Source organism: Triturus cristatus, chromosome 10 (genome assembly GCF_964204655.1).
Source record: "Triturus cristatus chromosome 10, aTriCri1.1, whole genome shotgun sequence".
NCBI lineage: Eukaryota > Metazoa > Chordata > Amphibia > Caudata > Salamandridae > Triturus > Triturus cristatus.
The window spans coordinates 393,104,524-393,121,254 of record NC_140593.1 but is presented as its reverse complement, the minus strand read 5'-3'; the positions used below and the strand labels follow the sequence as shown (position 1 = coordinate 393,121,254).

The 16,731-nt window shown below is 41.5% G+C and overlaps 1 protein-coding gene across 3 annotated transcripts in view; it reads right to left on the bottom strand.

The window, feature by feature from the left end:
• OSBPL3 (oxysterol binding protein like 3) overlaps positions 1 to 16,731 on the bottom strand; it is an 812,031-nt gene that overhangs the window by 326,307 nt on the left and 468,993 nt on the right. For all 3 annotated transcript variants that reach the window (XM_085631654.1, XM_085631656.1, XM_085631655.1), the window contains one exon: positions 4,002 to 4,055. In XM_085631654.1, the coding sequence (XP_085487780.1) occupies positions 4,002 to 4,055 (54 nt within the window). The remainder of the gene's footprint in view (positions 1 to 4,001; positions 4,056 to 16,731) is intronic.

Below are 16,731 nucleotides of genomic sequence, written 5' to 3'. Positions count from 1 at the left end.
CCAGGACCCTGTAAAAGTAAATGATGTTGAATAACGGATACCTTTCTCCCCTCCGCAGACCATCGTTGATTCTCCAAAAAAGCAAGACAGTGTTCTTTTAATGTCTTCCTGGAGATCAAGGATAGCGATGAGGGGGATGTCAAAATATACTGGGTGACCCATATTAGTCATGAAGTCCTTAACGTATGAAAGCCACTGGATATTTTTAGATCCCTCGCATTTGATGCAATCTGTTAAAATTACTCTATTAAAATCAGTTGCCGTAGAGGTCCATATTTTATGCCATAACAGTAATGGGCTTATTTTAATTAAATCGGATATGTAAACCAAATCCAATTCCTTGTGGCAGACATACGTGGATGTGGATTTGGGGACAGCTAACAGGTAGCGCATGAGAAGATTTTCCTTAACTTGGATTTCCTGGCAATTTGCGATCCCCCAAATACCCGCCCCATAAATGGCAGTTGACACACATTTGGCCTTGTAAATGTCTATCAGGATACGAACAGGCCAACCCTCCAGTTTATTGGCAAACTGTTTTACTGCGCCTATTGCATGAGCAAATGCAAAGTTTCTTGAATTAACCGCTGTTGTCCAGGTACCTCTTCTGTTAAAAACAATCCCTAAGTAAGATAAAGTACTTGTTTGTGCTATCTTGGACTGATCGAAAAAAGTATCACAAGAAATCTTGTTTTTAGATGAGCAGCACATGGTAAAAGTTTTCCCAATATTAATTTTTAATCCCCTTTCTCCCATGTACATTGAAAAACTAGTTATCACCTTTTGAAGGCCTATTTGGGTTCTTGTCATTATAACCGCATCATCTGCGTACAATAAAATCGGCACCGCCGTGCCATCAATTTGGGGATAATCTACATCTAGTTTTTTTTTTTAAATCAGCCACACCATTTATATATAAATTAAAAAGAAAGAGTGCCAGTATACAGCCCTGTCGAACACCTTTCATTATTGGAAATTTATTGGTGCATTCACCATTTTTTCCAAACTGCACCTTTGCCCCTGCCCCTCTATATAACTCTTTAATAAAATTTAAAATATTTAAATCAATACCAAGCCCTATTAACGTATCCCACAAAACCTCATGACTCAAACAATCAAAAGCTGAGCTAAGGTCTACAAATGTCAGGAATAAATTGCCCTTTTTAGCCACCACATATTTACCAACTATTATAGCCAAATTAAGTCCTTGTTAGACAGTGCCCACTCCTGATTTAAAACCATACTGGAACTTAGAGAGAACACCTCCCTCCTTGGCCCATATCTGCAATCTATTTAATATAATTCTACCTGCCACTTTCAAGGAGTCAAGTAGTGAAATGGGCCTCTAACATATGGGCTCATTTCGATCTTCCTTTTTAAAAATAGGGACAACTATCGCTTCCTGCCAGGTGGATGGAAATCCTATGTTATCATAACTGTTTAACACGTTTGTCAAGAGCGGAGCCCATAAGGAAATATTATCCTTATATATGTCTATGGGAATTCCATCGGGTCCTGGGGCTTTGTTGTTAGAGCTGTCTACTAAGGCTAATTCCACCTCTGAAGTGGAGAAAAAAATCCCCAGAGGAAACGAAACAAAAGAGACGGACTCAGTGTCGGTCAGCTGGTTATGGCAAGTACTTTCTAGATTGACCAATTCATCTATCTTATATAACTCGGTGAAATAATTAACCCATACATGCTCCTCTATGGCAATCTCTACCAGGTCAGAATTCCTATCGACAAAAAAAGGAGCATTTACAGCTCTCCAGAATGCAGTATTATCTCTCAGAGAGCTCGCCTTTAGTAGAGCATCCCACGCGGCTTCCTTCAACTCCAATCTCCGTTTGCGTAGTGTGGTTTTGTAAGCTACTCTAGCAGATCTAATATCTTGCAGATTTTTAGGTACTTTTTTTAGAGTCTGCATTAAATGGGTGTGTGCTTTACTACACTCCGAGTTAAACCAACCCTCCGCCTTATGTCTCTCCCCTTCTCGTACTGTTCCTGTCAATTTATTACCAATTTGTAGGGTAATCTTCTGAAAATCTACAGTGACCAAAATTGGGTCAGGGGTTTCCTCTAGGCATGTCATAAAATTACTGTACTGACCCGCTACGAGGCTCTGTAAAAACTTTGTGGGGTCAAACTTACTCCATTTTAATGCATAGCCATTTGTTCTCGCCAGCGATATAGTATGGCAATATAAGTTTTCAACTACGTTGGAAACTGATCTACTGCTCACCCCAGTATCAAACGTTGAACTGATCGGAAAATGATCGCTCAAGGCAATATCCTCTGTTTTAAACGTCAGGATACTGTGATGATAGTTTGTAGTAACCAATATGTAATCCATAACAGACCTTAAACCCCGCCCATTAAAGGTGGGTTGAAAATTAACCTGGGGATTGCATAATTCATTAGCAAAACCCTGGTTCCAGTCAGATTAAATTATTAAACAAATTTCCCAGGGCAGAATGCTCAAAGTGCGTGCAGGGATCACCCGTAGAATTAACCATTCCACATATATGGGGGCTGAAGGGCATTGCAGTGCCAGCCCAAAAGGAGCACATGCCCAATGATTAGGAATGCCACCAAATTGGTGGGTACAGTTTTTGCTCCTAAACATGAATGCTGTTTGTGACCCTAAAAAGGCCCTATTATCATAAGATATAGTTGGGAGCCCCCTTTTCCTTTCAGAAATCATATTTATTGAAAAGAATGTCCCGAACCGTGTGAGAGTGGCCTAATCAAATTCAGTTGCTTTTGGCCAGGCAGAGTCTCTGAAGCATTTCTCAGAGAAGGACTGCCCTTGAAAGCAACAAAGAAAAGATTAGTAACTTGAAAAAAGACAAGCAAACAAACAGATATTGGAAACAGACAAGTACAAACCAGCTCATTCTGCTCAGCAGTGGATTTCAGATTCTTGAGGCTGATAAGCAAATTGTAATTTTTGTAAGACATATTTATAAAAGCATGACAAAGGGAGGTGTGAAATGTTTATTTGCCCTCTAGGCGGACAAGTTAGTTACCAACTTCTAAGACGCATCTGACTCATCCACCCTTGGTGGAAATTCCAATTGGTCAGATATACACGATTTCTAAAGATCAAGTTACAGTAGGTGGGGTTTTGGAAAATTAGACTTTATATAGCCACGATAAAAAAAAGAAGAGGAATTCTACTTGTCAGATTAAAGAACTAAACCAGCCATCATCAAACACCAATAATCAGTTGAATTTGTTACTTTTCATAGTAGTTGTTTTGAAGACTCTTGCGTGCCAGCAACTAAATCAGCAGAATCGATTTGTAACATGACAACTTGAAATTCCTGGAGTCACTAAGTAAGGTCAGTGCTTCGGATCACACAAGAATTCAATAGTAGATGCAGAAGATACTACAAAATGCTGCGTAAAACTCAGAACTTCGTCCACAATGAAAAATCTAATATTTATCAACAGATTAATCTGGTATGGGCATGAAAGAGTTAACCATCCAAGCAGAGACACAAGGTTGTGTTTGGCAATGCTTTTGGAATCTCATGTTTGCATTAAAGTGACGTCTTTTTGGCTCATTACTATAGAAGGCCTTTTTATTTGTGCAAAAGTAGTGTTTTTGTAGTTAAGCTGCTCTCACTCACTTTGAAGTCACATGCATTAGGGGTGTCTAATTAACACACACAGCATTCTAGCTTCATGCTTATAATACAGAAGATAATTTGGTATTACTCATGCAGAGAGTATTCTTCAAAGGACCATTTGTCTGGAAGCATCACCGATTTGACAGAAAAGGTGAAAAGTAACGGATAACAACAAACTACAAAACTCAACTCATCAGTAAAACTGCTTCAGCTGAGTCTGGAGGTGAAAACGAAAAAGCATGCAGTTCAAAAGGTAGCAGGTGTAGGGAGCAATCTGCTTAAATAAGCCTCTCATTTGTGGGGTATTTGTAAGGAAACATACAAATTGCAAATATTAAAAAAGGGTATGTATAGATTGAAACTTACATCGCCTTGACCCTTCGCATACTTCAAAATCCCTTTGTCCAGGAAAAAATATCTCTGTAAACAATAAAGAACAAAAACTTTACCATGAAGATGAATTAGTATGATAAATAAATACATAAAGAAAGTCTTAAGATAGCTCGGTGGGTCAATGAATCAGCTGCAGCTCTCCGCATGCTACTAGCAGGTCATTTAATGAGTAACACTAACACAAATTATTTCCTGTATACAGTGAGGACAAATGTTAAGCATTCAGCAGCAAGATATATTGAATAAAATAGACATTTTCCATCAAGTTCTACAAGATATTTTGAGGGACTGAGCTGCTATATTGTAATTTACTAGCAGGGCAATTGTCAATATGAAAAGCACATTATGATTTAGATATTTACTGGTTAAAGTACAATATATTTGACAGCTATAATACAGCTAACTTTAACAACTAATTTATGAACATACACCTGCCCTCAAAAAAAAGATTGTTGCGGAATTGTCGAGCAAAAGTCTTTGAATAGGTCTCTGTTTTTACTGACCAAATGTAAGTAAAGGATGGAAAGCTAAATCTGAATAAATATCCCTTATAATCAGATAAATCTTTACAAAAATGTGATTACACTGTACAACGTCAGATCTGAGCAACGTTAACCAAATTAGCATAAGATTGCAGGACAAATTATACTTGGCAAATAGAAGTCTAAACATTGAAGATCGGGTTAACAAAATTACATCTAGCAAATGAGTTGAATAAAGTTAACAGAACCATCAGAAAAAACCTTATAAGATAAATGGATGGTGTTAAATATAAACTGTAGGGCCACTAACGAAGAAATGACGTGTATGTATCCTTTTTGGTATCAATGAAGACGGATGGTTAATTAAGTACAACAGCTGCAGAACCATCCTTTCCATTGCCCCACCTCCCCCCAAATGAGGTTAGCAATTGGATTAAGGCTGAGTAAGATATAGCCCTCAATGTAGTAATATTCAATATTTAAACTTGAAGGTGGTCACCCACCATACAACTGTAGTTATCAAAATCAATTATACATGTTTTATGTGTGTGAATTACAGAAGTCCCAGGTTAATGGTGCCAGTCTAAATTGTGTAAACTGTGTATTTCAAATATGAGCTTTTACACTTTGATCAAGTTTTGTTGGTGAAAGAAATAAGGGACCATTTTGAGTGTATTAAACCCATGCCAAACTATACATTTCTGCTCCCCTTAACCATTTTCACATCCCTCCACACCCATATCCTTTTTTGTATTTTCTGTACACAAACACATAGATTGGTCTGTTAGCACCATCATCCTCTGAAGGTAATGCAAGATTCTTACCTGCCATGCATTCATTGAGCATGTGTGATTCGTAGTAATAGAGTTACAATTTTAATGGGGCACTGTAGTCTAAGGGTCCAAGACACTCAGAGAGTGAACTCTTCAGGGGTGTCTGGTATCTGCATGGTTAGTCTATGAAATACCTCATATTCACATACATAAAGAAACACAAAACTTGTCATAATATGCTAATCATTGACAAGACAATAGACTCATTTTCAGGAACCCCCTTTTATTTTTTGTCTCTAGTTTCATGTCAATGAATAGTCTGTTCCGTTATCCCTGCCAACGACTAGGGAAGTCTTTCATAGAGAGTATCATTGCTAAATTGTCTGCAAATGTCAATACTCTAATAATAAGCACCCTAAGAATCAATGTTCCTACTTTTGTCAACCAGTTTAATATTTTGTCAGGTGTTGTCTTTAAAATTGGCAATGGCCAGGTGTTCCTTCCGGATAATTTTGTGGAGAATATGCTCGTTATTTTTCTCAATGGTCCGAAGGTCTTCAAGTACTAGTTTTTGAAGGTGGTTATTTCTTTGAAGATAGGATGAGTAGGAGGACTGAAATTCAAAGGGGGATGAACACCAGTAATAGCCATCTTAGCGTGGTATCGAAATAGTGCTGTAGTCAATCTGAAAACAAATCATTTGTGAAGTTTTATTTTTTACAAACTGGTTTGTTCTATAATGAGAAAAGATAAGCCCTTATAGGAAAGTGATATCAGTAAGAGTGAAGAAAGACTAAATACAAGTAGTAGGTCTCCTAATCCATACACTGGTAATATTGTCTCCTGGACTGTTTCCTTGGGGAGTACTGACACCCTGTACCAATCCTGCCTTCGGATTCCAGCTGCTCTTGGATCGTTGATTACTCCAATACAGGTGGATCATTTTGGGGCACATGAGCAGTGTTAGCACTAGCACATGGGGTATTCTAAATTTGAGAAATCACAAGATGATTCAGAGAAAGTAACAGCCTTATTCTTGTAACCACTACAACTGTTTTGCTTGTGACAATTAGAAATTAGGAATAACTTTTTTACTTTGCTCTTTTTCAAGATGTTAAACACGATTACAATTGTAATTGTTTGTTAGGAATAAACTTGGCATCACAATTTTCTCTTCAAATTCCTGCACATCTTGTTGTGCTTTTTAAATGCTTTTTAGTGTTGGATTGTTCCCTAGACCCATCCAGTTGCGAGAACATGTAATAGTCAAGTAAATTATATTGTGACGAAATTTAGGGTCATCTACAAAAATCTCTGGTTCGATACATATAAGAGGACTGAGAAGAACATTGTTAGTTTGTCAACAAACCTTCATTAATTTTGCATGCACCAGAGTTTTGACCAATTTCTTCATTCACTTTCAACTTGGTTAAGATCCGATAATGGTGGAGAAAAAAACTTGCTAGATGAGGAACTATAGAGAGAAGGGTCACTAAGTATTTTGGCAACATGTTTCTCAGAACAGGAATGTCACTTTCGATCCTCTGTATGGGGAATCCTTTTATATCAAAACAAAAAAACTTATCAGTGAGTTCCTAATATAAGCAAAATTTCCAACTAGATGTACACAACAATATATAAAAGGAGACAGGGAAAAACACCAAGAGTAAAATTAACCTAAGTTCATGTAAAATAAAGGCAACTCTATCACCAGATAATCAATGATTAAATATGAAAGGACATACTTTAACACAAACCAAACAATATATTTTATATCAAATAGTATAATTATGAAACAAATGCAGGAGATTCACTGTTCAGTGAAACATGAAAGAACACCAAACAATAGTGCAAAAATTAATTTACAACATTATTCAAGCTCCGTAATAACGTGCAAGAGACTAATTTTTGCTGTTACTAAAAAAGGTATAAAATGAAAAAAATAATGAAAAAAAAAAAAAAAAAAGACTGCAATGGGCTAAAAAGAAATGTCCAAAGTGTACCCAAGGTGAAACAAGTAAAGTGGTATAGCTTACTGAGATGGGGCTGCTTTCATCAAAAAATGACATTTGAGAGAAATCACATAGACTTCATCATATTCATACAAGAACGAATAGATCAACCCCTAAATGATCCTTTCCAAAACCCAAGTTCCTAAAAAGAATAGCGTTATCACAAACTTTTCTTCTTCTCAAGCAGGGAAACAATCAGCTTACAGAGCCTCATAGCATTGCAGGCAGTAGTCTTAACACCTCCCAGAGCCAAATGATATGCCGCCAATTTCCCACACCCTCCTTTAAATATCTAAAACATTTAATCTGCATCTTGGGGTTAATCTGATGAAGAAAATCTGGTATTCTGTAAAGTAGCCATTTGGTATAGAATTGCATCCGATGGAGATAAGCCACCCTTTAACAAAGAAAAGTTAAAGATATTAATTTTGTTCAACGCCTCTATCAGAGATTGATATCCCCATGGTCTGGCTTTACTAAACACATCAATCTCCTTATATTTTTGAACTGTGACTGTCCAGTGCCTAATTAATCCACATGCACTTGACTCAAACCCTTCTTCCACTATTCCAGGGCTGACCTTGATTTTCCCAAGATCTAATTCTCGCAAATGTCTAAAATGGAGAAAAGACCACCAAAAGGAGCTCTTCCAATATTTAATGTTTGGCGCTATATCAATCCACTCTTTCCAGGTAACTACTTTATAAAAATCTCCGATACTGCAATACCCGTTGATTTCCCGTCTAGTACAGGATGTGACCCCTTAAAAACATTAGTGAAGTAGGTTGAAGCATTAATAACTGGTACGTTAAAAGGTTTAAATAGTTGCTCCTTTCGCTTTAGAAGCCATTGCAGATGTTTATAACAAACGTTTTTCAGGGATTTAGGCGTAAGAAATTATTAATTTTGTATTCCTGTATGATTACATTTAAAAAAATGTCAATTTGTTTATCAGGATCTTGGGGTTTAAAAAAATCTGTTAAAGAAATGTGCAAAACTAGCCAAATAATATTCCTTTATATTGAGTAGAGCGAGGCCTGCTTCTGCTCTAGGCATGTATAAAGTGGCAAGTGCATCTGTGGTGATTTATTAGCCCAAATGAAAGCGGAGAGCAATCCCTCAATTTCCTTAAAAATTTTTATCTGCAGAGTGCAAGGTAAGGCAGCGAACAAAAAATTAAATACGGACATATGAATCAGTGCAATATGACCCTTTAAAGATACATGCAAACTTGTTCATCTTAGAAAAAGTGCCTTGGCTTTCCTAACCAGAGGCAGATTGTTTAATACAAAGAAATTGTCCACATCGCTTGCGCTGTAGATTACCAGGTATCACTTGGGCCTTGAGTTCTGGGGGTAAAATGCTGATAGTACAGTTGCATAGAAAACAATGTATTTAGCCTATTAATCCTGTAACCGCCAATGGTTTAAAATTCTTGAAAAATATCTAGAGCCCTTTGTTTCAACACAGAGTCTGGTTTTAGAAACAAAATCACATTGTCGGAGTACAGCTTAATTTTCAACTTTCCTACCACTGGGGGCTCTATAAAATAGCGAATAGGAAGAGGTGAAAGCGGACACCCCTTTCTTGTACCCAATTGATCTTACAGATGCCTAGATCATCTGTACTCATAATTAAATGCACCTTTGCATCCTCATACATTTGGGAAATAACCGGAATGAAATTTATGGGGAAGCCAAACTTCTCCAAAATGAGGCAAATGCTCTTCCAGCAGACCAGGTTAAAAGCGTTCTTGGTATCCAGCAATTGCACCTGAGCTCGGACCAGTTTTTGTTTAACCGCTTCAGTGCCCATGACGAGATGGTCTCGTCATGGAGCGCGGTTGCGCTGTGCCCATGACGAGACTATCTCGTCATGAACCCCGTCCGCTAATACAACGGCCGGCACAGGGCGGGGAAAGGGCGTGGCACTGACGGGGTTAAAGTAGTCCAAAGCCTCGACCAAAAAGTTGGTGTTGGTAGATAGTGGTCTGTCTAGGATAAACCCACATTGGTCTTGATGAATGAGGGTACCAACAACTTTATTCATTCGATTGACCAATAACTTCATTTCAGTTTATAGTCTGTGTTAAGAAGACTAATTGAGTGATATTCTCTGGGTTCTTATTTTTTTTGTAAAAGCTCACCATGATGGCGATGTTAAATGATGGTATGGTTGGCGAAGTTCAGTATTTTGATTTTAAAAACAGATGGGTATTTTTTTTCATAACATTCAATGGGAAGGCCATCTTCTCCACATTATATAAATCAAAGAGAGAGAGGAAAAAAGGAAGCTGGTTCAATTCCCCAGAGTACAAATGTAGAAAATCAAAAGGAACTAGCCCCACGGTCGAGGGGGATATGTGTATGTAGATATGAAGAAACAGAATAGTCTCTTTAGTCAAGGGAAACCATTTAGGTTTTTAAGAAAGGCCTCGCCCACCAATCTAGTTGGTGGCATGCTTCATCATCGGCCCCCACTAGGGGTACCGAATGTACCCAAAGTGTGCTGCGACGCCTGCAATTGCAGTGGAGCTGGTTTATTGTCAAGGTGAGTGTGCAGTGATGGTGTAGTGCATGTATATTTAAAAGCTGTCCCTCTGGTCCCAAAAACCAATTAGAATTATTTAATAATGGGCCATGGGCAGCATTAAAAGGAGGCAGGGGATAGCTAAGGAGGTATCAATGGCTGCCACCATCCAGTGGGGTCAACATGTTTCAGCCAGTGCCTGGAAACTGGGGCTGGCTTTCATCAGGACCAAGAAAGTGGAAGGTGAGAGGACAGGTCTAACAGAGTGGGTATAGCCGTCTATGTGCGGCGCACGCTAAGGTGCCTTAACTGGCAGACGGGGTATTGATACCTCCTTAGCCATCCCCTGCCTCCTTTTAATGCTGCCCATGGCCCATTATTAAATAATTCGAATTAGTTTTTGGGACCAGAGGGACAGCTTTTAAATATACATGCACCATCACTGCACATTCACCTTGACAATAAACCAGCTCCGCTGCAATTGCAGGCGTCGCAGCACACTTGGGGTACATTCGGTACCCCTAGTGGGGGCCGATGATGAAGCATGCCACCAACTAGGTTGGTGGGTGAGGCCTTTCTTAAAAACCTAAATGGTTTCCCTTGACTAAAGAGACTATTCTGTTTCTTCATATCTACATACACATATCCCCCTCGACCGTGGGGCTAGTCCCTTTTGATTTTCTACATCTTCTCCACATGCCTTCCCATTGGCAAGGGATTTGATAGCCGCCTCCACCTCATCTGAAGTGAAGGGGGTCATCAAAGCCCATATTTGTCTTTTTTTAGCCTAGGGATGGGAAACGGGCTCAGAAAACCTCCCAGCTGACCAACATCTACCTCCTGCCTCTCACTGTACACCTGCTCATAGTGTTTTCGAAATGTGGCCTGAATCTGTCCTGATCGGTAATTCAAGTTTTGGTCTCAAAGAGTGAAGTGATATTATTTTGCACCCTTCACTCCAGAGCTTGCAAGGCTAGGGACCTACCAGTGTACTCACTTTCCTCAAACGTTTTGAAGGTAGGCATTATTTGCAGTATCAACTTGCTCATAATAATAACCCATCATTAGCGCTTTTGTTTCCGAAGATCCAGTTTATTATTCCACAAACAATTTGCCCTTCTAGCTGTATGGTACTTCTGTTCAAAAATACTTTTAGATGTTATACATGCACATATAATTGCTTTAGAAGCATCCCAAATGGTTTCTTTGCTGGCGGTATGCTGGTTATACTTAAAATAGTGCACAATTTCATCTTCGATCTGTTTAGATCCGACCTCATCCTCGAATTTAACTCTATTAAAGCACCATTTCCTTCTTGACTTATCAGACACCAACCCTATCATAGAAACATCTACTAGGGAGTGATCCGAAAACCCACTGGGAATATGTATATAATCACTAAGAACAATGTCCCGGAAGTGAAGAAAATAATCCAGCCTCACCGCCAATACGTATCATTCTGAAAAACATGTATATTCACAACTGGATGGATATTTATCTCTCCAGTCGTCCACCATACTCAGAACCTTCTTATAGTCGAATATAAGCTTGGCAGACCTGGGTTTATTCTGTTTTCGGGTGGTGGTGGTGGACTAATCCAATTCTGGTTTTAACAATATATTAAATTCCCCTGCAATAATTGATGTACCGTGGACAGGGACTGGAAGAGTTCTTCTAACTGGGCTGGATAATTGGTTATAGGGGCTTAGATTGTGGGGGACAGTTAATATAACACCATTTACTAGTTAGTAGCCCATGCCCACCTCCCTTTGTCCGTTCGAAAAGTTTTTATTAAATATTTGCATTTCTTATTAATAAATATAGCCACTTCTCTATGTGCTGCCTTGGCATTTGATGTGCATATAAAACAGCCAAGTTTCTAAAGATCGTAGGGCATGATGCCTCCACCACCTAAAATGAGTCTCCTGAAGTAAGTTGATATCAGGGGAGTGGCCCTTTATCCAATCCTCAACTGCTGTGGCTTTTCATTTGTTTTTTAGACCATTGGCTTTATATGAAATTATTTTCACGGAATCACGTTGTTCCCTCATTTGCTGTAATTTTGATTTTTATGTTGGTCCCTGGGAGGCATATCACAAGCTAATCTTATTGTCTATACCCCCCAGCATAGCGAGGAAAAAAGTGTTCTGCAATGCTACAAAAGTTCAAAGTGCTAGCTGACATTTTAGATATTTAAAGTGTATCCGTGATCTCCCTGCCATAAATACAAGTACTAAAAACCATTCTAGTATTTTAAAATACATCTGAGGTGTCCAATCTTCACTCTTATAAATATTTACCATTTCTTCAAAGGATAAAGTGCCACATAGCCAGATGTAAAGTGCAATATGCGGAAGGCTCTCAGCAGATAAAGAAAGAACTTAACATGTGGACTGCTGCTTCCTTTGACTGGACCTCTGTCTGGCCCAACAGTTCAAATAATACAGAAACACACATAACCGTGAGTGCTTTACAAGCTGCTTATAAGCAGATAAACGTGCCTATTAATGCTCAAACTTTATCACTTTCACATCACGCAAACTCTCCCCATTTTGTACTCTTCTGGCCCCCCCAACACCTCCTGTGCCTACCTCTCTTCTGTAGCCTCACCACTCCAATTGTGGCCCCGGAGCCCAACCTTCCTCTAGCTGGCACCATATTTCTATACCCTCTTTCCTTGCACCCCCCATGACCGGTGGAGAACGGACTAAAGCAGCTTGTATGTGCAATTTTCATCTTGATGGAGTGGACAATGGTCACCAGCACTCCCGCCTGCCGAAGCGCTGGAAGTAAGACCTTAAAGTCCTTTCGCCTCCGGGCGGATTCCACAGTCACGTCTGAAAAGATGCGAATCGAATATTCATTATTCACATCAAATATTTTCCCCTGCGTTGCCTTCCTTCGAACTTTCTTTGTGACTCAAAAAAATCGGCAAAATGTATCAGTAACATACAAGGGTATTTAGAGTTGGCCGGAGCTTGAGCAGGTACACTGTGCGCAAGCGCAGCTGTTCTGTCATGCAAGTGATCAGGTAGGATATACTTTCTTATCAGGTTATTCACGTATGTGATGGGGCCATCAGTGACTTCCTTGATCTCAGGAATACCAGTGATTCGGAGATTTGTCCTTCACAAGTGATTCTCTAACTCCTCCTGCTTAGCTCTTAACGCCTCTAGCTATTTCTCAGTATGCTTTATTGTTATGGTGGCTTAGGGTAGCTTATCCTCACCGTCTGAGATATGCTGCTCTATTTCTCCCAATCTATCAAGTGCCTGCGATATTTTCTCCACCGAGCTGGACATTCAGTCAATCGCCTGCTTGGCAATTGTTTGTTGAGTTCTTTTGACTGATCTTACTTCCACAAGGAACTCAAAGAGGACCCATTGCATAGCGGTTGTAAAGTCAATTACTCTCTGGCCTTCAACAGGAGTAGTGCCCCCCCTCACCTCCGCAGCCCGGGTGCACTAATTCAGCTGTCACAACCAAGGTCTCATCTCTGCTGGAGGACTGGGCATCTGCCCAATGAAGTACCTGAATAAATGTGAACAGGATGCGATAACTCTAAATTGGACGCAGAATTAACCCTGTTACAGCGGATTTGAGCGCTGTTACAGGGAAGGATTCCACTGCCGCCATCGCGGCTCGAACGCTGGGACACGCCCACTCTTGAGGCCACGCCCACTCTCCTTAACTTCCTTCAAAAGCGCTGATCTGCTAGCGCGCCAAACACGTACTGATCGACTCCTGAGGCGGAAGCCGGGAGAGACTGCTCGAATTTTTAAAAATTGAAGTGTATTTCTGTGCTTTTAAATCTTTTTGTCCACTTACCCTGAGCACTTTCCCTGAAAAAACGCCAGTTATTAACCCTGTTACAGCGGATTTGAGCGCTGTTACAGGGAAGGATTCCACTGCCGCCATCACGGCTCGAACGCTGGGACACACCCACTCTTGAGGCCACGCCCATTCAATACCACCTACAAATGTGCTTCTATAGTAAGCGCAGCGGGCGCGCCTAAGGCAAGCCCGTCTGCGCCCGTCCGCGATCGTACGCGGTCCAGGGCCATACCCTATGCCCCTGGGGAGGACCCCATACGATGGAGCAAGCAGGAACTACTAACCTTCCGCTGCAACTTTGCTGAGTCTTGTAAGCATAACTTGCGAGTGGAGGATAACATAGGCTGCGAATATTGTCACTTCTCCTATGATCCTGGTAGGAATATGGCCACTACGGACTACATCATGCATTGTGGACTGCTTAATGTACGCTCGCTACGGAAACACAAGTTGGACTTACATGATCTACTCACTGAGAAACAGTGGGATCTTGTGTTTCTAACTGAGACATGGCTAGATGAAGGATCTACACCTGACGCCCTGGAGGCGCTCCCAGAGGGATATATAATACATAGACTGGATAGACCCACAGGTAGAGGAGGGGGTATTGCAATTGTTGTCCAGGAAAGTCTATGATGCCAACTAGACTATTCCCCCATCCTGGACAGCGAGGCAGGGAGTTTCACTATCAAAGTGAATAACGGCTGCACGCTGAAGGGCATGTTAATCTATAGACCTCCAGGCCCTATAGCCAGGTTTGAGGAGAGTCTGGTTGAGGGCATTATGGAGACTGCGCTATGTAAAGACAAATTTCTAGTGCTTGGAGATCTTAATTTACACCTTAACAACCCCTTAGACAATGTCAGCAAGAATTTTGGTCGGGCATTAGGAGCCCTCCAATTAAATCAAATTGTAAATGGTCCCACTCATCAGTTAGGACACGTGCTCGATCCTATATTTGTTAATTGGGGGGGGGAAGTAGAAGCCATGACCCTTCTCCCTATCCCCTGGTCGGATCATCACATAGTACCTTTCTCTATACGAATTCTTGGAGGAAGATCTCCGCAGCCAACGGCATTGTACCACCTCAGGCGGAGATGGGCCACCTTCTCCCAGTCTAAATTTTGCGAGGCGTTGACTAAAGGGGGGAGCCCTGGGGGGGATGATGTAGACACGGCCAACACTAATCTTTGTAAGCGCATCAACGAGGCGCTAGATTGTATAGCTCCTCTCTCAAAAGCCAAATCAGGTGGCCGGGTTCAAAAAACTGCCCCATGGTTCAACGATGAACTACGAGTCATGAAAGCCGCACTGAAGAGAGTCGAAAGACAATGGCGTGGGGCTCTTTCCAAAGAAACTAGAGATGCCTACTTGATTGAGAGGCGACTTTACCATGGGCTAATTAGGAAGTCTAAAACAGCATATTACACGACTAGAATTAGCGAAGCTGGTAACTCGATGAAGGAGCTTTTTTCGCTCTATAAAACTCGAGTGGAAAACCAGCTACTGCCCCAGATGATTGCTCGCCTGAATCCTGCGATAGGATCGCAGATTTCTTTGCTGAAAAAATATCTAAAATGTATTCGGCATTTCCGATTCAACCCATTAATGGGACAGAATTTGTGGAAAGCCGTAGGGAATGGGGGGATAGACATAGATTGACCAACTTTGTCACCCCGCCTCCAGAAGATCTCTTAAAAATCTGCAGATCTGTGAAGTCGGGATCTCCGCGGGACCCTACTACACCTAAACGTCTAGCGGATAGCCTAGTGGTATTGGAACCTTACATTAGACATCTATTAGATGTGTCCTTCAGCACCAAGACCGTGCCCAAAGACTGGAAAAAGGCGGTGGTTTTACCCCTTAGGAAGAAACCCAATATCAGTTTTGATAAACTAGAGAACCTCCGGCCAATTTCCCTTCTACCCTACCTGGCCAAAGTGGCTGAAAAAACGGTCAATCTGAAATTGATGGATTTTGTGGAAAAGGCTGCCTTATTACACGATACCCAATTTGGCTTCCGTCCCCGCCATTCAACGGAATCTGCGCTCCTGATGGCTGTGGAGACACTACGTCAGGGGGTGGATGAGTGTCATACTATGGCCCTCATCCTATTGGATCTGAGTGCAGCATTCGACACTGTAGCTCACACTACCTTGCTACAGTCTCTGAACAGTGGAGGAATATCTGGAGCTGCACTCCAATGGATCCAATCGTTCCTGACTGGGAGAAGCTTCCAGGTCCGCCAGGGTGATCACTACTCCAGGGACATAGGATTGGGCCAGGGCGTTCCCCAGGGATCGTCCCTGAGCCCCACCCTTTTTAATCTTTATGTTTCCCCAGTGGCTCCGATTGCTGTGGGCCATGGGCTGCAAATTGTGTCCTACGCAGATGACACGCAGCTGGTTATCTCCCTTTCACGCGCGCCCGGCCTTGCCATGGACAGTTTCAGGGCTTGCATGCAAGATCTCGCAACCTGGATGTCCACTAATTGCCTTAAATTAAATGGCAACAAGACCGAGGTGCTCGTGGTGGGGAGGAACCCATCTGTTTGGTTGTCGGCGTGGTGGCCCCCATGCTTAGGTGAGGTCCCAACACCTCGTCAGGAAGTCAGAAACCTTGGGGTCTGGCTTGATGCTGACCTGTCATTTGGACCCCAGATAGACCGGGTGGCGGGTGTCTGTTTTAGCGTTTTAAAAAGCCTACGGAAGGTCCTAGTTCTCCTCCCTACGTCCGCCCGTAGAACGCTGGTGCACGCCCTCGTCACATCGCGTCTAGACTACGGCAACCTATTGTACTTGGGAGCAACCTGTAAGGCAATAAATCGCCTTCAGGTGTTACAGAATGCGGCAGCCCGCCTCATTTTAAAGTTCCCCAAAAGATCGCCCTCTAAGGCTGCCCTTCAGACCCTCCATTGGCTGCCAGTAAGGAGCAGAGTTGAATTTAAAGCCCTCTGTACTTGTTATCGCATCCTCACTGGGAAGGCGCCTGCACCACTCCAGAACCTAGTCACCAGGCATGTACCATCTCGCGCTTTGCGCTCCTCACATGGAGGTCTATTAAAGGTCCCTAG